The following is a 20731-nucleotide window of genomic DNA, read 5'->3' as shown; positions in this document are numbered from 1 at the left end:
AATCAAATAGTTTTTAGAGATTTTACAATGTACAAACAAATATGACCCTTCCTATACCCTTTCCTCTGCCCCCTACCCCCACCCATTACTTATAGGTACAACAAGCAAATACATTAATCATGAACAGCATTTGAGCGTGTTCGATTGTTCTTCCAAACCCACGGGGCCGAGCCTTCCAGGAAGCGGTAATGTGTAATGGGCCAATCATCTGCAACGTGGCCATTCCACACCCTACAGCCACACATATACGTGCCCCCTTGTATGAATTTCTAACAGTGTGTGTGGTTTTTGTTTGGTAAAGTCCATTCTTTCCAAAATCAAGTCATTGAGTTGTCAAGGCATCGAAGATACTATGAATGTGAATTTACGTATGAAAATCTACTAGTTCATAGCCAGAATGGAATATGGTTTAGTGGGACCTTTCTGTGAAGGTACTTTCTCTGTGAAAAGTTCAATGAAAATATTTGAAAGATATACAAAAAAAGGAGTAATGGCATGACAGATCTTTACCTTTTCTGTAAATGTCCTGACATTTACATTGAACTATACATAGCTTTACAGCAAAATGTTCTTTTCATGCTGATTTCGCATCTTTTAAATCACTGCCAGTAAAGCAGTCTGTGAAACTCTCCCTTAAACTTCACACTCCCCTAGTGACTTTGATACCTTGGATCCTCCTATTAAGGCAATGCCTATGGAGAGCTTGCGGCATGTACCCCCAGAAAGCTGGGTACTCAAAGCAGAGCGTTTCTCTTCAATCCTAAGGATTTGCAGGATCTTTTCCACCTCCTCTGGACAACGCCAGCGTGGACAACCTTTTAACTGAAAGAGTACAGACAGAAGTTAGTGACTTTGCATTGTGAAGATAAACTGATAGTTCTCTATGGATCACTGAAATGCACAATGCCTCAACTGCAAACAGTGCACTTATGCTTAAGTTCAGGGTTGCTGACTGGCAGCAAAACTATATTGATTTTTGTTGGTCGATATTCTTACAAATATTTTTTAAAGTGTGCCAGTTTATAAACCAAGGATGAATATACTATAATTTAGTATGTACTGTATATAAAATCATTCAATAAAAGGTTACTTTTAAGACACTGTTTCCAAAGTGTGCTAGGCCTTCTAACATGGTAATGTCAAGTGAGGAGCAGGGGCGGAGTGACAACTCATGGGGCCCCCGGGCAATAGGGGATCATGGGGCTCCTGTGTCCTTGCCCAAACTCAAAAAAGCCTATGAAAAAGGTACCAGGGGCATCTCATGGGGCCCCCTACTGACCCCGGGCCCTCGGGCAGTGCCCGAGTTTCCAAATGGTCAGTCCGCCCCTGGTGAGGAGTTTGGCATCTGAATGACAGGGAGAAGGGCTTAGTACGTAGAAAGGGCTTAACTTGTATAAAAGTTGAGTCCAGGATCGAAAGAGTTCCACTAGAAGTATTGATGGATAGGAAGACTAACATAGGTACCTGCTAGCATGTCAGCACCATTGTTTAAGCTGGCCATAGATGGATCAAATCTCATCTGGTTCAGCAGGCACCGGCCAAGTTTCGATCCATCTATGGGCAAGATGGTTGTACTGAAGTCGATCAGACTTCAGTACAACCAGCCTGCCGGATTTCTTTCATGCGATCACTGTCGGCAGCTATAGCTGCCAGCAGTGATTACTGCGTTATGCTCACAGGGAAGGCTCCCAGCTGGCAGAACACAATAGAGCTGCAAAAGAGATTCCCCCATCAACACTGTCTGTGTTAATGGAGGAATCGAGGAAGTTTCTTTTCTGTAACTCATGGCTGCAGGAAAGAAAATTGCTTAACGTATGGCCTGCCTTACAGGTTAGACCATGTTCACATCAATTAAATATATTCCAACAATCTAATTTAAAGTAAACTTGTCTAGAGAAATCCAAGCTTTCATTGCTGACCTTCTGAAAATGCTAGTTGCCTGGGTCTTATGCTGACCAAATGAAATCAAAATAACTTTCTGAGTCACTAATCTAGAATAACATAGATCACGGAAGTGTCATGCAGTCCTCATCTCCTTTAATTTAGGTTTTACTTTTAACAGTCAAGAAAGTTTTTTTAGTGTTTGCAATACATCTGATGAATGCAATGTTGGAAATTATATTGCATATGGGAAGCCAAAATGTGTTTCTAATTTTATATGAATGTGACTGAACTGCATATGAAATACAATAAAAATGCAGGCTGAGGTGTTGCATCCACAGTATGTTCTTCCCACAGATATAAATATGTGCTCACACCCTAATGCTGCAGAACCATGATACACTAGTTTTAGTGGTTACAGTAAACCAAGCTATGGGTCTCCAGTATCTACGATATTACAAAAACCACTATACTCGTTAACCCTTACCGCTGCATAGAAATAAAGGTGTTCCTCCACAGTAAGTCCCTGAAACAGCACATCATGCTGGGGACAAAGCCCCAAGTTACGCCTGATGAGAGAGGTGTCTTTTGAGATCTCGTATCCACCAATGTAACATTCACCAGATGATGGGGGTAAAAGGCCTAAAAAAAAAAAAAAAAAAGTGATTAAAGCTAACATGTCAATTCTACATTGCTACAAGACATCATTGAAGCACAAAAAAGTCATTAGCCTCTGCTTACCTGTCAGCATGGACAGTGTAGTGCTCTTTCCTGCTCCATTGTGTCCCAGTAACACAGTTATCTGTCCCTCATACATGTTAAGTGTGAGATCCCACACAGCTACACGCTTTTTACCATTCACACGGAATGCCTTGAAAGGTAAAAAGAAATTACACGGTTACTTTGAAAGTATTTGATAAGACACTATGAGCTGGGGGTTGTATGGGTTGTTTCCCCCTCTTTTTTTATAACAATTCTCATTGCACACACGGAGGGCTGCTGTTAGAGATCACAGGTACAGTCTGACAGCCCCCTCCCTCACAAAAATAATAAAATTATGCTTTCATTAAGGATACGCTAAATCATTATTAGCATGCAGCAGGGGGAATTGAATCCTGGACAGGGAAGGTGATCATGAGGCGGGGGGAGGGACAATTACAGAAACCGATTCCCTGTGTGTCTTTCCCTGCAGCAGCTGAAAGCCGATGGGAGGGAGAGAAGGAGAAGCCTGCTTTTAGCTGCTGCAGGGAGTGACACCCAGGGGATCAGTTCCTCTAACTGCCCCCACCTTCCCCATTCACTGATCAACGCCTCTCCTGCCTATATCCAATTCCCCTGCTGCCCGGGCCCCCTGCTGGCTTAGACCCTATACAGGAGGACTGGTGCTACCCTCTTATCAGCGGCCCTGCACACACATATACAGAAGAGTTAGGTTCATGAAGCAAACAGCACTCAAGTAAGTGACTCATAGTGGTGTTCCATGAAGATCTAGGTTGCCTGTTCCCTTTCCGCTTGCATACAAACTAAGATGGCAGATAAAGATTCTTCTCATCCCTCAAGAAAAAAAAGGGAGATGGCTCTGTGTATGGATAATGAAATATGACCAGGCCATCTTCCCATCTTCAAATCAAAGACAAGAGGCATGTAATGTGTTATCAGAAGCCATGCAAGAAACAGGAGAAGGCTGCATCTTGGAAAAACTGATGAAATTATTTCAGAGCCAATAACACATTCACATGTGCACTTACCATTTAAACAGATACTATTCCTAAGAATATGTCACAAGCCATATTTATTTATTTTTTAATGTATTACATGTACTTATATAGCGCTGTCCATTTACAACTTTGGTTTACTTTCTTAAAAATGTACCTTTAGATATTTAGATAAATTAAAGTGACCAGATGAGAAAGTGCACCCTATTAAAGAAGAAGTTCACTTTTGGAACATGTAACAAGTTCCAGCTCCCACAACCTCTCCCCCCCAATGCCGCTCACATTGTGATAGCGGGCAGGGGGATCTTCTCCCTGTAACTGCTGTCACAATTCAATTCACAGAATCCTGGGAATGAATGAACTCATCATCCCATCAGCCATTGCAGCTGACAGCTTGTAGTTATGAATGGACTGTGAGGGTGCTGTTGAGCACTCTCATAGTTCATTCACAAGCCCTGCAGCTTGTCAACAGTCAGTCCATATGAAGATATGGGCTGAAAGCTGCAGGGCTTGTCTGTAGAATCCTGAGATTTTCCAGGCTCCTGCAGGAAAAAAGAAGAAATGCACAAATTTTTTTTTCTAGAAAGGTGAACTTATCCTTTAAAGTTAGACACATTGTTATCCAGTACAGTTTTTAAAAGCGTTTAGCAAGCAGCATAGAGATGAAAGAAAGATGCATGAAAATTTACTTAAAGTATGTAAAACTGTTCACATTTGGAAACTAAGGTGTGAATTAAAATTTACAGAAGAAAATGATTGGAATTGAGAAATGAGAATTTATCTTATCTGCAAAGAAACTGAACGTGCTAAGGCAAACAACCACCAACAATTTATATATTTTATGAAGGGTGAGGTAGGCTGAGTTGAACCACTGAACTATTTTTGCACTCAAGAATCTGTCAAAGTTGGTCATAATTGCTAAATAACTGCTGTGAATAGTAGGAAAGTGAGAATATTTTACTAGGTATTATCTGGAAACATCAGGAGTGACAGCAACTAGATACATGCAAGGCAGAATCATACCTTTGTTAAATGTTTAATACGAACTCCAGGTATCAGATCTGATGGTTCTTCTTCCAGGTATTCCCCTCGCAGTGCCTTTTCTGGATCTTCATCATCCTCCTTCTCAATCACCTCTGCGTTTCTGGGAGTCCCACACCAATAGGAAGGCTAAAAGGTCAATCGTAAAAATGTTATCCCAACAATCTTATCAAACGTTCAGCCTATTTAATAGATACTAATATCATAGTTCTTGACAGAAGGCGATGTACATGTGCTAATGTCATAGGGAGATGCACAGCATCATTGCATAAACAACTGTATGGGAATAGGAAGTATAAAAAAAAACGATTCGCTTGTAGGGCAAATTGTCATATGAATGTAGGTGTAGTTTGAACCAAAGTGGCAAGGTTTACTGTGACATATGGGAGAGAGCGTTACATAAAGTGGAAGTAAACTCCGCTATTTTTCTTTAAATAAATGGGCTCCTTGGGTGCTTTATGCGATAATTTGCTAGTATGCACTGTATATTAGTACATTATAGCAGACTTGGCTGTTAAATAGTACCCTCCACCACTGCGCTATCAGCGTTTTCATCTTGTCCCAGTCTTCCTTCCGAGTTCGGGCTGTTCGACTCTTGAATGGCCGGGTTGTGATAATGTAACTCTTGTACACGAGAGTCATATCATCATGGTACAGAGCGGTTGCTGTAAATGTACGCTGAGTTGCACATGTGCGGCTCAGCGTACATCACTGAATGACAATAAAAGTATCCTTATAAAATCAACATGCCTTAAGGGTCGATCACACCATAGAAAGGCAGTCCAGATACGTTCTGGATGCATTACTGCATGAATGTTTTTGATGTGTTCTGGTGTGTTTTTGATTTGTTTTTTATGTGTTCTGGTGCATTTCCCCCCCTTTTTTTAATTCACCTTAAATAATAACATTTAGGTGTGTTTTATCGCATTCCAGTACAGTTCCATGCAGAAAAAAATCCGGCATGTTCTACTTTTTTATCTGGAACGGAAAGGCACTGGAACTGACCGCACTGGTGTGAACTATGCCATTGGAAACCATATAACCTACTATCGATGTGTTTTTGATGCAGAAAAAAAATGCACTGGACTGTATGTGGTGTGCACCGGCCCTAACTCTAGAACCTGATTATACAGATATGAGAGGAAAGATCCCAGGCACCAGACAGACACTGTGTATTAAAGAAAAAAAAAACACATTACACAGCACTTACTGTCAGGAAATTGAAGCCACAAAGAAATAAAAACACACTTTTGGAAAAAGAGGATCTTATGGTTCACTTATAAAAGTGCTATGAGGAAGATGGTAAGAGGGCAGAGACAGAATTGACTCACCAGAATACAGAAGTACCAAGGCTGGGGAACTCCATAGTCTCCTGGCATAACAGTCTCCACATACCACCCAATAATGGAATAGAGTACAGAATCAAGCAGCAGCATTCCCAAGACTTGACCCAGAGTGAAGTTGTCATCCACACTAACCGGTGTCATCAGATTAGACCACTGGGCTCCCGTACCTACAAAAAAAAGAACAAAAAAAGGGCTAACTACCATGTACAATATATTATTTTCAGATACATTTACAATGTGCTTGTATTATTCTTGCCGGGGTAGCAGTAATCTACACTGACCTTTGCCCTCAAACATGCCGATGAGTTGCGCTCCCATGGCCATGCCAACATTGGAGATCAGACAGGAAACCAGCTTCTCGCTGTGCGTAATTATGTCATACCGTGGTGAGATGAAGAAATAGGGGATGTATGAGAAGAAATACAGGAAGCCACCAGCTGCAGCTGCTATGTTTGCTAAAATACAGAAAAGCACAGAATGTTCACCTGCCACTTTCACAATCATTGCTAGCATCAAGGTCCGCCATCTTGGAATAAAAGGAATCCTACCTCTGGAGAAGAAGCTGCTGATCATGAAACTGAAGGAGATAGTGGAGATTGCAAAGACCATGATATAGCAAAAAACTAGAGTGGGGTCACTTCGTGTCAGTACTGCTCCCTGTCTGCTGACCTAAAAACAGAACACAAACCTTCTTTTAACACAATACTGTAGTGTACAAGGCTGCTGACCCCTCCCTTTTATTGGTGAAATCTTCATAGCACAATATGGAGAAAATGTCATGAAATTCTTTCTTTATGGGGCCATGAAAGGGTGGGGGCTGAGATTTCAGGTGAAATTTCCATTCCGAGAGTTTAAAAGTCAGGACATTTAAATATTAAATAACAAACGACATTTAAATATTTGCATATTCATAACAAACCATAATTGGGCTTTACAACTCACTCATCTATGTAACTACAGACATTGTGGAGCAGTTCATCTTCAAAATTTACAGCAGAGCCACTGAAATGGCTAAAGACCTTCTCCCTGCAGCTCAGCTCAACCTGCCCTTCCCTTTAGCACTGACTTTGCAACCTTCCTATCTATTCTCCAATGTAAATACAGAGCAGGAGATCTGGGAGTGGGAGCAGGTTTTGCTGAGCTGTCAAGAGAACAATTTTTTTTTTACATCAATGCTTCAGCTCAGAACTATGAGGATGAATTGTTCCACGGTGTCTAAAGCTACAGAGGTCTGTAAGGGCTGATTTTAAACCTCATTTATGGATTAAGAATGCATAAATACCTTTATTTCCATAGCATATTCACACATGCATGTCAAGAATCACCTGCAAGAACCACTCATTTAAAAGATTAAATGCAATCTCCAAATGGAATTGTATAAAACAGCTAGCAATACCTTAAAGCTGAACTCCAGATTTATATAAAAGGCACAATTGAATGCAGCTCTGTAGTCTTTACGTTTTCATTACATTTATTTTTAATCCAAATAGTGTATCTCAATTTAACTTTACTATTATCCATTTGCATTTACTGTTTAAAAAAGCTCAGAGAAAGAGAAGCAATAAAGAAGCCAATCAGTGATGAGGCAATGCAAGGAGAATATGGATAGGAGAAGAAAGCAGAGTGAAATAGAGATGGGTGTGTCTGTGTGCTGCTTCTCATTTCACTGTCCGCTGACACTCTGGGTGAAGGACAAGACCTGTAAGTAGTACTAAACTACAGTAAAATTCAGGTCCCCTTCCCTGCCAGACAGGGCTGTGTAGCATACATTGCTGTGCATGTCTCCAAACTGAAAGTATCGATATACAAATCCTTTAGCAGGTAAAACAGCTCCCTTTAAGTGGTTGTAAAGGCTCCAGGATTTTACCTTCTTGCATTCTAGCTCCAGCCCCCCTAATACTTACCTGAGCCCCATCATGATCCAGTGATGTACACAAGAGCCACGGCTCTCCAGGGACTCTCTCTCCTCATTGGCTCCTGCTGCTGTCAATCACATCCAGTGAGCCAATGAGGAAACAGAGAGGTTGGGCCAAGCCATGGCTCTCTGTGGGAATGAACATGCAGAGCAGCGGCTCGGGAACAAGCCTGCTTGGGTGCCCCTATAGCAAGCTGCTTGCTCGGGGGGCACTCGGCAGCGGGGGGGGGCAGGAGCATCGGTGGGGGACCTGAGAAAAGGAGGAGGATCGGGGCTGCTCTGCACAAAATCACTGCACAGAGCAGGTAAGTATAACATGTTTATTTTTTTCTAAAAAAAAGAATTGACTTTAACCACTTGCCCTCCTGAGGATTTACCCTCCTTCCTGACCAGGCCATTTTTTGCGTTACTTTAACGGACAATTGCGCGGTCATGCAATGATGTACCCAAATTAACTTTACTTCCTTTATTCCCACAAATAGAGCTTTCTTTTGGTGGTATTTGATCGCCTCTGCATTTTTAATTTTTTGTGCTATAAAAAAAAAAGACCGACAATTTTGGGAAATTTAAAGATTTCGTGAAAACTTTACAACAAAAAAACCCAATTCATATAAATTAATTGGTTTACGTGAAAGTTATACCGTTTATAAATGGCGGTATATATACTGGGATTTAGTTTTTTTTAACTAGTAATGGCAGTGATCAGCGACTTATAGCGGGGCACTGACACTTATAGCAGACATTCTGACACAGGGGGGAACTGACTTGGTGTCACTGACAGTGATAAAAAAAAGCACTGACACTGTACTAATGGCACTGGGCAGGAAGGGGTTAACATGAGGGGCGATCAACGGGTTAACTGTGTGCAGGGAGTATTTTACTAGGGGGCAGTGTCAGTGTGCTTCACTGTAATTAATGTAGATGGCTGTGCTGTGCATGAAGGTAAAAAACCTTGAGCCTTTAGAACCACTTTAAGAAGGGTGTATTTTGGAAATGTTACGGAGATTAAGGCAGCAAGATGTGAACAGTGATTAGATGTGGGGCATGAAGGAGATTTCCGGATTACATCCAGCACCATGGCATGAGTGAGGGGGGACTGATAGATGTGCTATTGATCATGATGGAAAAGCTGGAGGAGGGGACATTCTATGAGCTCAGTTTTTGAAAGATTCCGTTTGAGGATGTGGTGTGACAACCATGCTGATATGTCACTTAGGAAATTAGTGATAGGTGAGGAGACTGAAGGGGTGAGCAGAGTGGAGAGACAGATTATGGTGTTATCAGTATAGAGATGGTATTGTATGCCATGGGAGGTTATCAGCTGACGTAGGGAGGAGGTGTAGATATCGAAACAGAAAGGGTCTGAAGACAGAGCTTTGGGGACATCTACAGAAAAAGGAAAAAGAGAAGACAGAGTTGTAGGCAACATGGAGACTAGGTTCACACTGATGCGGTGCGGAATTTGCAGCGCTTTCTGTGCAAATTCCGCACCGCACCAGAACTGCACCCCGTTCATCCTAAACGCTGCGGGTGTGTATGTTAACAACACCCCGAAATCGGTCCGCAAACCACAGTGCGATGTGCAGAATCGGATCACATACGTGTGAATACCCACGCAATCTGATTCTAGTGCGGACCACAAAAGGTGTCCTGCACCTTTTTAGAGCAGTTTCGGTGCAATTTGAGCCATACAAAATGTATGGCTCCAATCGCACCGCACACAAATCGCATGTAATTTTCACAGGAATGCGGTGCGGTTCCTATGCGAATCACATGCGATATACCGCACCGCATATATGTGAACCCAGCCCGAAGGTGTGCTAAGATAGGTAGAAGGTATCAAGAAACAGCCTCAAGGCCATAAGAGTGATTTATAGGAGGAGAGATTCAGTGGAGTGATGTGGGCAGAAGCTAGGCTGTAAGTGGTCAGGAAGGTTGTTATCAGTTAGATAGCAGCTTAGACAGTTGTAGGCAAGGCACCCAAGTTTAAGTTTGGAGGTAAATGGGAGCAAGGCAACAGGGTCCAGGAGGCAAGAGGTTAGGTGGGCCTCGGAAAAAGCTCAGAAACCTTCTTTGTGATAATAGGGTCACAAGAGCAGAGTATTGAATGTGATGGTAGACGTGGTATGTTAGGTAGGGGAGATATCTGGACTTTATTTTCTCTTCTCCCAGAAGTGGCAATATGCATACAGGTAATGTATACCGGTCATTCATAACATGAACTGAATACTAATTAATATGTGATTTCTTGGTTTCATATATATCTGCATACTGTAAGGATTATTATTTGTAAGAAGTCTGTGATTCTTGACTATTCTTCCAAATCCAAACTTTCTGTGTTGCCAATGGATGCTCTGTATGTCTATATATAAACTTTAAATTTATATTACTTTAAATGCAAGTAATACAAATTCAGTGACAGACAGAGTTTGTTTAGTAATATGGAAATTACAAACACAAATGAAAAGAGGAAACTATAAAATGCAAATCTGTGGAGGTTATAAATTATTCTATAGTAGAGTCAACTGTTCCTTGTCTAGAATGATTTGCTATAACAAAAGAAGCAAAAAGAATAACTAACTGGTAATACAGAGAAGATCAATTTTGTCACAATTATTTGGTCTGTAAATACCTTTCAGTGAAGGTATTTTAAAACAAAAAATGAAAGTTCCACAAAAACAAAAAGTAAAAAAAAAAAAGAAAGAAGGTTAAAGTGGTTGACAGCTAAAATTAACAAAAAAATGCCATACTTACCTGCTCTGTGCAATGGTTTTGCACACAGCAGCTCTGATCCTCCTCTTCTTGGATCCCTGGCTCCTCCCCCCTGCCGAGTACCCCTATAACAAGCTGTTTGCTATGGGGACACTCATGCGTGCTCGCTCCTGAGCCAGCTGTGTGTGTCCATAAGCCCTCAGCCCTGCCCCCTCCTCACAGACTGTGATTGACAGCAGCAGGTATCAATGGCTCCTGCTGCTGAGTCTCAGCCAATGGGGAGAGAGAGACCAGGAGAGCCACTGCTCTAGTACACAGCCCTGGATCGAGATCTGGCTCAGGCAAGTACTGAGGGGGCTGGGGGGAGCCTTTAGAATCATCTTAATGCTTAATTTGTTTGTAAAAATAACCCATAACTGAATTCAACTTGCACCAGAAATCATAACAATGCTTCATTCACTGACCTGGACACACTGGAGCAGAGTAACAAAGAAGACAGACACTAACAGCAGGAGAAAGAAGTGGATGAACCAAGCAGTGGAATGAAGCCAGGACTTGAGCCCCATTACACGCATGTATTCCTGAAAAACACGTAGGTACAACAAAAATGTTAGTGCATAAACAGGCTCAACAGAATATGGGCCAAACAAGAAATGCAAAACTTAACTCTTCTCCTTCCGCTAATAAATTGTTATATACTCTGATTATTAAAAGCATTTGTATTAAAGGTCCCATTACAGGAGCAGTTATTCAGTCTAAATTACTTTGGTCCAGAATAAACCTTTTAAATTCAACATTATTACGTTCTTATTTATTATTTATTAGGAGGTATTTATACAGCGCTGACATTTTAAGCAGCACTTTACATTTTGTACATTCACATCAGTCTCTGCCCTCAAGGAGCTTATAATCTAAAGTCCCTATCTCACACGCTTAGAGTAAATACAAATACTAGGGATAATATAGACAGGAGCCAATTAATTTACCTGCATGTTTTGGAGTGGAAGGAAAGCGGAGTATCTGGAGGAAGTCCACGCACACGGAGTACATGCAAACTCCATGCAGGTGGTGCCCTGGTTTGGATTTGGTCCAAGGACTCTAGTACTGCAAGACACCACCATGTTCTATATATCTATGAGAAGTTTACACATGCTCACCTTCAGCTTGCGCTCCTTCTCCAGAACAAGGGCCCGAACAATGCTCAGAGACGTGTATGTGAAGCTGAGCATAAGCATCAATGGAAGCTGGTTCTGGATAGCCAGGATGAAGAGGTCATTGACATAGGAAGGGAAAGGGAATCGTTGTACGGAAACATCAATGTTCCTGAGAAGAGCCCGTCCTGTTTCATTGGCATGGTAATGCATTATTGCCCGATCTACATGGTGCTGAACAGCCAGGAAGCCTTCTCTTTGGTATCCTGGAACAGGAATAGGATTTAACGGACCAAGAACTATACTTCAGTTAAGAGTGCATCCTAGAAGGCTGACCCACTTACTCCTTTCCTAAGGACAAGCAACAAGTTGTCTTTCCTAGAGTTCCTGATACATGTTCCACTAACCCCTATCCATTACAAACAGCAACAGATAATTTAAATTAGGAACTTGCAGCATTCTCACTATGGTGCATATTTGCTAAAGTTTGCAAGCCCTCCAGCATTTGCCCAAAATGGAAAATTAATTTATTTAAAAAAAAAAATAAAAGATGTGCATATATACGACAACAACTATCCCCGGTTATTTTACACAGCTACCACAGGCTACCCAGTGGTTACAATTGCAGATGGATATCACAGTGAATACAAATTCTTACCTGGTGTACCCCCATCTGTTTCTGATCGCTCACGTGGCCCCGGCATCTGGAAGAGTGGGTAAAGGTATTTTGTGTGCCAGTTTCTATCTACATTGGGGTTCAGGCCCGTTTGCTCGTAAGGAGGAGCATTCCTAGGGCTGTATTTGAATCTTAATTTATATCGGACCTGTAAAAATCACAAAAAAATGTATTTATTTCTACAATGTGTGTAGACAGAAAAGAGATACAATGGATTATTACCGTGCTGGTGGACTACACCAGGGTCCTGTACCGCAGTAAGATGCTGTACTACCCCCTACACTGAAGGCAGGACACATCTTTATGAGAATAAAAGGTGCCAAACTAAACCCTCATAAGTCACTTAAAAAAAAGTTGAGGTCAAAATTAACAAAAAGTCAGCTGGTTATGAGGACCTGTGTGTCATGAATCCATCTGGATTCTCTCTGGCTTAGCCTTCTAATAAAATTACCTCCTCTCCAATGCTTTGTGACCTTGTGCTTTTTGCATCATTTTTACTATTATTAATGTGATCCCTCAGTCTGACTTTCAGTGCTCTGGAAGCAGGCCCACATACTGCAAGCCACAAGGGAATTCCAGCATGTAGATCACACCCTCCATTGAGCATGAAATAGTCTTTAATTTCATGCTTCCTCTTCTTTTGGGGTCACCATTTGTACTAGTACAAGCCTTGAATCTCTCACAATTAATTTCCTTTTGAGGGGGGGATGGGTCTATAATTCTTATAACTAATTTGACCCTGAAAGTGGGGGACTTCCTGTAAACAAAACTGGGGTATTCGCTTAAAACCAGACCTAAGTATTTGTCCTTAATATCCCCCAATATTTTCTCACTATTTTTTTTTTGTGTTGCAGATAATTACAGCAAGAGTAAAGTCACGTGAGAAAAGTAAGGAAATGTGCCACCCTGCAGGTTTAAGTATGCACTGCATACTAGCACATTATGACAGACTTATGGGAAAACGGAGCCCTCCAGCACCGTCATGGCCTCCTGGCACTCCTATATTCACCCACTCTTCCTTTTGGGTTTCCTATCTTTGGCCGCTTCAATGGCCAGGCTGGAATGACGTCATTCCCACGCATTCGCACTGGAGTCACAATGTTGCGGCATACAGAGTGGGCCATAAATGTGGTCTGTGCTGCGCATGTGTGGCTCAGATCACATTAACCACTGACATGCAGGGGAGACATTTATGACAGCAGAGACATCTAGGTTCTCTTCCGCTGAAAAAAAACATACCTCTCAGGGTTTTTTCTAACTACCACTTTAAAAACAAGGAAAACGAAAATTCTCTGTTTCCCATATGGAGATCCTTATTCATATTTGAATATCTGTTTTCATACATCCAATTTTTTAAATCTCCCTAATAAATGTTTCAGCGTAACCCTTTTTAATATATTTTTCTCCAATTATATTGGATTATTGGATAAAGTCTTCCTTCTCTGTACAATTTCAGTGTAATCTGATCAGCTGTCCGCTGGGTAAATTGGTGGGTTTAAGGAAGGTCTTTGTCTTTACTTTAATGATCAAATTAAGAATTTTGAAACTCAGAACATAATCCAACAGAGCACCATACTTCTGGGAGAGCTGAGGCAGTGCGCTCTCTTAGATCCTCTCTCTGACATAGGGACGACCTCAGCAAATCCTCTGATGATGTCACAAGAGTATAGAGGAAGAGTACTCTACTTGTCAGAACAGGTGAGTAAAAAAATAGACATTTACGAAAAGAAGAGCTGCCAGTATCAGTCCAATTGGGTATAATCATTTCAGGTCCAAAAGGTGGCCTTTAGCCTCTCACTTACACAAGACACAATCCCATACAAAAACAAATAAATGGACCTTCAATGGACATCTTCTTCAGCTCATTATTACCTGCAGAGGTAAGGGGTCATCACTGTTGTTAAAAGGATGATCGAAGACCAAAGCAGCCAAAACATTGCCTGACTGGTTGTCATGTCTGATAAACTCCTCAAAGTCATTTTCTGTGGGAAATCCACGAGCTGTGGAGACACATGGAAACATACAGCTTATAGACCTCCACTCTAATAAATGAAACTTCCAAATGACGCCATGTTTCTTGCAATCAGTTTTAAAAAGCCAAACATTTACAGTGCTCAGCATAAATGAGTACACCCCAGCAGATTTGTCCAAAAATCTTAGCTTTCAGAATCAACATTTTCTATGGGACACTATGCAATCAATGAACCACATTTGAATGAACCACAATGAACACAAAAAAGTATTTTTCCTAGCAAATTCATTCAAGGCCAAGTTGCAAATATGAATACACCCCAATGAAAGTCTTAGGAGCAAATTTAAATTTTAGATAACAAAATCCTAATTAACAAGAATTCAACTACAGGTGAGTGTAATTATTCACTAAACAGGTGTCCAGCAGACAGTTGATTATAAAAGGGTGTTACTTAACAAAGAAAACCCTTCCCATATCATGCTGTCAGTAATGGCACCACATGGAAGAGAAAGGCCTGAGAAAGAAAATAATTTCTTTACACAAGAAAGGTGAAGGCTAGAAGAAGATCAGCAAAGCTTTACTTATCAGTCAGAATACTGTAGTAAATGTGATACAAAAATTTAGCAAAGATGGAACTGTAACCATCTCACAGAGACATCCAGGCTGTCCACGTTAACACCTTGACAGGAGCATCTTCTGATGAGAAGGGTTGAAGAAAATTGCCATGCAAATTCACTGCAGCTAACGAAAGAAGTAGAAAGCCAAACTGGGGCGATAGTTTCCCATGATGCAATACAGCGTACCCTGCAGAGGAATGGCATGCATGGGTGTCATTCACAAAAGTAAGCCTCTCCTAAAGCTCATGCACAAAAAAGCCGGCCTCTAATTTGTAAGGGATCATGCTGAAAAAGAAGAAAACTACTGGGACTCTGTACTCTGGAGTGATGAGACCAAGATAAATGTTTTTGGAACGAATGGCTTCAGAAATGTATGGCGTCGAAAAGGTGGGTAGTACAAAGAGAAATGCATGGTGCCTACAGTGAAACATGGTGATGGCAGTGTCCTTCTGTGGGGCTGCATGAGTACTGCTGGTGTCGGGAAGCTGCATTTCATTGACAGTGTCAAGAATTTACAGATGTACTGCTCTATATTGAAAGAGAAGATGCTACCATCACTCCGTGCCCCTGGTCGTTGTGCACATTTCCAACATGACAATGATCCAAAACACACATCTAAGGCCAATGTTGCATTTCTGAAGAAGAACAAGGTGAAAGTGATTCATTGGCCAAGTATGTCTCCTAATCTGAACCCAGTCAAACACCTATGGGGAATTCTGAAGTCAATTTGAGCATCACTTTCCATCCAGCATCCAGGCACTAAAAGAGGTCGTTCTTGAAGAATGGAAAAAAGATGTTGTAATATGTAGCCAACTTGTCCATTCCATGCCTAGAAGACTTGGTGCTGTCCTTACAAATCATGGAGGTCATACAAAATACTAGATGGAGTAGTTTTATTGTGGGGTGTATTCATTTTTGCTTCAACTAATTTGGGTAAAACTGAAGATTTTGTAAGCAAAGTCATGTTATTAACCTTACTTTCATGTAATAAGCTAAACAAATGTTCTACAAAACTCAGTTTTGTCAATTGTTCTTGTGTTCCTTGACCTATTAATTAAAATCTTACTTTTCAAAAGGGGTGTACTCATTTCTGCTGAGCACTGTATATCACTTTTTTGAAGTATCTATGATGCTGTAAAGGAATAAAAGAAAACGACACTCACGTGGCTATTGCTAAAGAGGTAACATACATAAGCAGCCGTACCAGTATCACAGATAACATCATGATCACCAATGTCTTTAGGCCCCTTTTACACAGGGTGGAATCCGATATGCTCAGCGCATGATCTGTCCGCTGATCCCCTAGTAAGCCGAACAGAGCGGGCGGACGATAGGTCCATGTAGCTTAGTTTATGCAGAGCGGACACTGACAGAGCCTGCTCTGCTCTACAGGTGGCCGGGAGTAACCAGACCAGCTGTCCATTTACACCAGACTGCTGTCTGATCCGATCTGCCTAGATGGAGGGGGCAAATCCCCTTTCATTTTTTTTGTTAGTGGACTGGAGGTAGGCGGGTGTAAACAGACACAAGTGTGCTTACACCCGCTGGTCTATAGGGATACATGAACCATCCAATTTGGTCCACCTGAAAAACAGGTGGACCTGATCAGATTGCCCGTGAAAAAAGGGCCATAGTGATCTGCACACTTTCGAGTGAAAGCAAAAGAAATTCTACTCTGCCCCAGTGGTCGCTGACTAACATTTCTTTTATTCTATCAGCAAAGTGCCGTTAACCCCATTTTCGACGGGCGATATTTATCAGTGTATCACTACTACAAGGTGGAATATGTATACTTTACCTTTTCAACTTAGATTGTAAGCTCCTAACCCTCTTGTATGGAACTGTGTTGTTGCTGTATTGTCTCCCGTTATAATGTACAGCGCTGAGAAAACTGTTGGCGTTATATAAATCCTGTATTATAACAACAACAACAACAACAACTGGTATTAACCACGTGACCTCCGGAAGGTTTTGCCACCTTTATAAACAGGCCATTTTTTGCTGTTCAGAACTGAGCATCTTTAACTGGAAACTACTCAGTCATGCAACACTGTTCCCAAATGAAATTTATATAATTTTTTTTCACACAAAAAGAGCTTTCTTTTGGTGATATTTGATCACCACTGTTTTTTTATTTTTTATATAAACCAAAAATAGCAGATATTTTGTAAAACAATACAAAAAAAAAAATAAAAAGATACTGTTATAAAACATACAGTATCCGATAAAAAAAATCATATTTCTTCATAAATTTAGGCCAAAATGTATTCTGCTACATGTCTTTGGTCAAAAGAAAAATCCCAATAAGTCTATATTAATTGATTTGTGTGAAAGTTATAACGTCTACAAACTATGGTATATATATTATTATTATACAGGATTTATATAGCGCCAACAGTTTGCTCAGCGCTTTACAATATAACGGGAGACAATACAGTTCAATACAAGAGGGTTAGGAGGGCCCTGCTCCTTGGAGCTTACAATCTAAGTATACTAGAATTTATACAGCTATGACGCTATCATGTCAGCGTCTTATAGTGGTACTGTGATAGTGTGGCAGGCAATCTGGCACTAACAGACACTGAGAGGTACACAAACGGACTAACACTGACATCAATAGTGACACTAATACAGTGACCAGCTATAATACTATACATGATCACTGTACTAATGACACTGCCTGAGAAGGGGTTAACATCAAGGAGCAATCAAGAGGTTAACTGTGTGCCTTACAAGTGTAATGTGTCGCTTTTACTTTTTTTTGTTTTTTATTGAAATATTGATGAATTTTTCAGATAAACAAGTTATACAAACATACTCATTAAAACCTTAACATATTATCAAAACATTTATCATTTCAACCCTCCCCCCTCCCCCAACCTATATACCACCCGTCCCCCCGTCCCCCATCCAATCCCTAACTCCTTCTGCCCTGCATTTTCCTGTTTATTTCTGGAGATCATAATCCCTATAAAAGAAGAACAAAATATGTTTCCATATTATTCTATGTTAATCCCCCATAACCTCTAAGGCTAGCCTTGACTTTTTGAACTCCTCCCATTTGTTCCATCTTGTATGGTGACTCTCCATCTTATCTTCATTCAAATGATAAAGTTCCTCCAATTTACATATTTGATCCACCCTATCCACCCAGTCTTATTCTCGGCACCTCCTGTCTCCTCCAATACTTGGGTATCAGTCCCTTTGCTGCATTCAAATAGGACAATAAACCAGATTATTTGTATATTTTAACTGAAACCTTAGTACTAATAAAAAGGCAAATCACTGGGTCTACTAGAATATCAACCTCTGTAATTTTCTGAATCAAGCTTACTATTTACCCCCAATACTCTTGTATTTTAGAACACTCCCACCATATGTGATACATTGTGCCTCTACCTCCACGCCAACATACAAACTATGGTATATATATTATTATTATTATACAGGATTTATATAGCGCCAACAGTTTGCTGAGCGCTTTACGATATAACGGGAGACAATACAGCAACAATACAGTTCAATACAAGAGGGATAGGAGGGCCCTGATCCTGGGAGCTTACAATCTAAGTATACTAAAATTTATGCAGCTATGATGCTATCATGTCAGCATCTTATAGTGGTACTGTGATAGTGTGGCAGGCAATCTGGCACTAACAGACACTGAGAGGTACACAAACTGACATCAATAGTGACAGTAATACAGTGACCAGCAATAATACTATACACTATCACTGTACTAATGACACTGCCTGAAAAGGGGTTAACATCAAGGGGCAATCAAGAGGTTAACTGTGTGCCTTACAAGTGTAATGTGTCACTTTTACTTTTTTTTTGTTTTTTATTTAAATATTTTTGAATTTTTCAGATAAACAAGTTATACAAACATACTCATTAAAACCTTAACATATTATCAAAACATTTATTGTTTCATCCCTTCCCCCCTCCCCCAACCTATATACCACCCATCCCCCCCACCCCACCCCAATCCAGTCTATAACTGTGTGCCTTACAAGTGTAATGTGTGTAATGTGCGGCTTTTACTAAGAGATCTGGCTGTTTTTTCTCCCTGTTTTTCAGGAACAAGAAACAGCCAGATCATTGTTCGTGTACAGAGTCCTGTGTGTCTGTATCACTGTGCTGTGATTGGAAACCGATCAAAAACCGATCAGCAGGTGTCAGCCATAAAACACTGGCTAAAGAAGAAAGCCGGCAATACATTTTATGTTAGCCAAGCCTACACTTGCGCCCACTCGCAGTACATTTACCGTGAGTGGATGGCAAGTGGATAAGCTCTAGCTTTTAAAAGCTGCTAACAGGTAGAGTTTTTATGACAGAAAAGACCCCATTGGTCTCTTCTGTCATAAATTTCCCCCCTGCATGTCAGCTGTCATGTACACTGATCTTTCTGTGCAAAACCATTACACAGATAAGGTAATAATAACCTCTTTTTTATAAAAACAAACAAAAAAAAAAAACAAAAAACAATTTAGTATCAGTAGTTTGCAAGCTATGAAAAATGTGAGAGACGCCCTTAAAATACTTGCAACAACCGGTTCTGTAAGAGTCTGTTGTACCCAGGGGAATATTTATTTTGCTTAACTATGAGAATTGTATTTACATAGGCAACACTACAGGATTTCGGCTGACCATCAAAGCTATTATAATACATTTTGTAGTCTGAAATGGCAAATACATGGACGCGCACGCACGCACGCACGCACGCACACACACAATTAAATAGCATGGGGGAGATTTACTAAAACTGGAGCACTCAGAATCTGGTGCAGCTGTACATGGCAGCCAATCAGCTTCTAACTTCAGCTTGCTCAATTAAGGTTTGACAATAAAACCTGGAAGCTGATTGGTTTCTATGCAAAGATTTTGCACCATGCAGTTTTAGTAAATAACTTTCACGGAATCTGAGAAGTAGTGGAATGACCCGAGGAAGGATGGGACACTATATATTTTATTTATTTATTTCAGGTACTTATATAGCGCCGTCAGGTTACGCAGCACTTTACGTATATATTGTACATTCACATCAGTCCCTAACCCTCTATTAATGGTTATTAGATTTTCCCACCTCTATTCAGTAATAGAAGAGATGTAGACAAAGCCATGCAAATGCAGTGCACGTCATGACCTCTTATTATTTATTAATTTCAGGTACTTATATAGTGGCGTCAATTACGCAGCGCTTTACATATATATTGTACATTCACATCAGTCCCTAACCCTCAAGGGGCGTACAATCTAAGGTCCCTACCTCACATTCATACATACTAGGGCCAATTTAGACAGGAGCCAATTCACCTACCAGCATGTATTCGGAGTGTGAGAGGAAACCAGAGTAGCCGGAGGAAACCCACGCAGGCACAGGGAGAACATGCAAACTCCAGGCAGGTGGTGCCATGGTTGGGATTCGAACCAGCGACCCTAGTACTGCCAGGCGGAAGAGCTAACCATTTAGCCACTGTGCTGCCCTACCTCTTGAACTGATAGACATAAGGGTCTGTATAGACTGGCTTTTGTTTGCTTCATACAGGTTTTGCATGTCCATACAAGTATATGGGAATGCAAAACACATTAAAAGCAGGTCAAACGTAGGCTAAAAGGAAGTCAACTGCAGGTTAAATGCACCTATCCATGAATTGTAAGTTCTCTTAGAAGTGTCTCAAACTGCTGTTAACCCCTTGCTGACG

The 20731-nt window shown here is 40.9% G+C and overlaps 1 protein-coding gene across 1 annotated transcript in view; it reads right to left on the bottom strand.

Moving 5' to 3' along the window:
• ABCA3 (ATP binding cassette subfamily A member 3) overlaps window positions 1–20731 on the bottom strand; it is a 95607-nt gene that overhangs the window by 36466 nt on the left and 38410 nt on the right. The window contains exons 5-15 of the mRNA XM_089683106.1: window positions 14310–14437; window positions 12420–12585; window positions 11768–12027; window positions 11075–11191; window positions 6532–6652; window positions 6265–6438; window positions 5969–6150; window positions 4620–4766; window positions 2623–2752; window positions 2369–2523; window positions 667–822 (exon numbers count right to left, since the gene is read on the bottom strand). Coding sequence (XP_089539232.1) covers window positions 667–822; window positions 2369–2523; window positions 2623–2752; window positions 4620–4766; window positions 5969–6150; window positions 6265–6438; window positions 6532–6652; window positions 11075–11191; window positions 11768–12027; window positions 12420–12585; window positions 14310–14437 — 1736 coding nt within the window. The remainder of the gene's footprint in view (window positions 1–666; window positions 823–2368; window positions 2524–2622; window positions 2753–4619; window positions 4767–5968; window positions 6151–6264; window positions 6439–6531; window positions 6653–11074; window positions 11192–11767; window positions 12028–12419; window positions 12586–14309; window positions 14438–20731) is intronic.

This window comes from Staurois parvus, unplaced genomic scaffold (assembly GCF_062004578.1).
Source record: "Staurois parvus isolate SC_StPar_1 unplaced genomic scaffold, SC_StPar_1.0 ptg000018l, whole genome shotgun sequence".
Classification (NCBI taxonomy): domain Eukaryota; kingdom Metazoa; phylum Chordata; class Amphibia; order Anura; family Ranidae; genus Staurois; species Staurois parvus.
The sequence above is the reverse complement of the archived record's forward strand: the minus strand, read 5'-3'. Positions and strand labels throughout refer to the sequence as shown.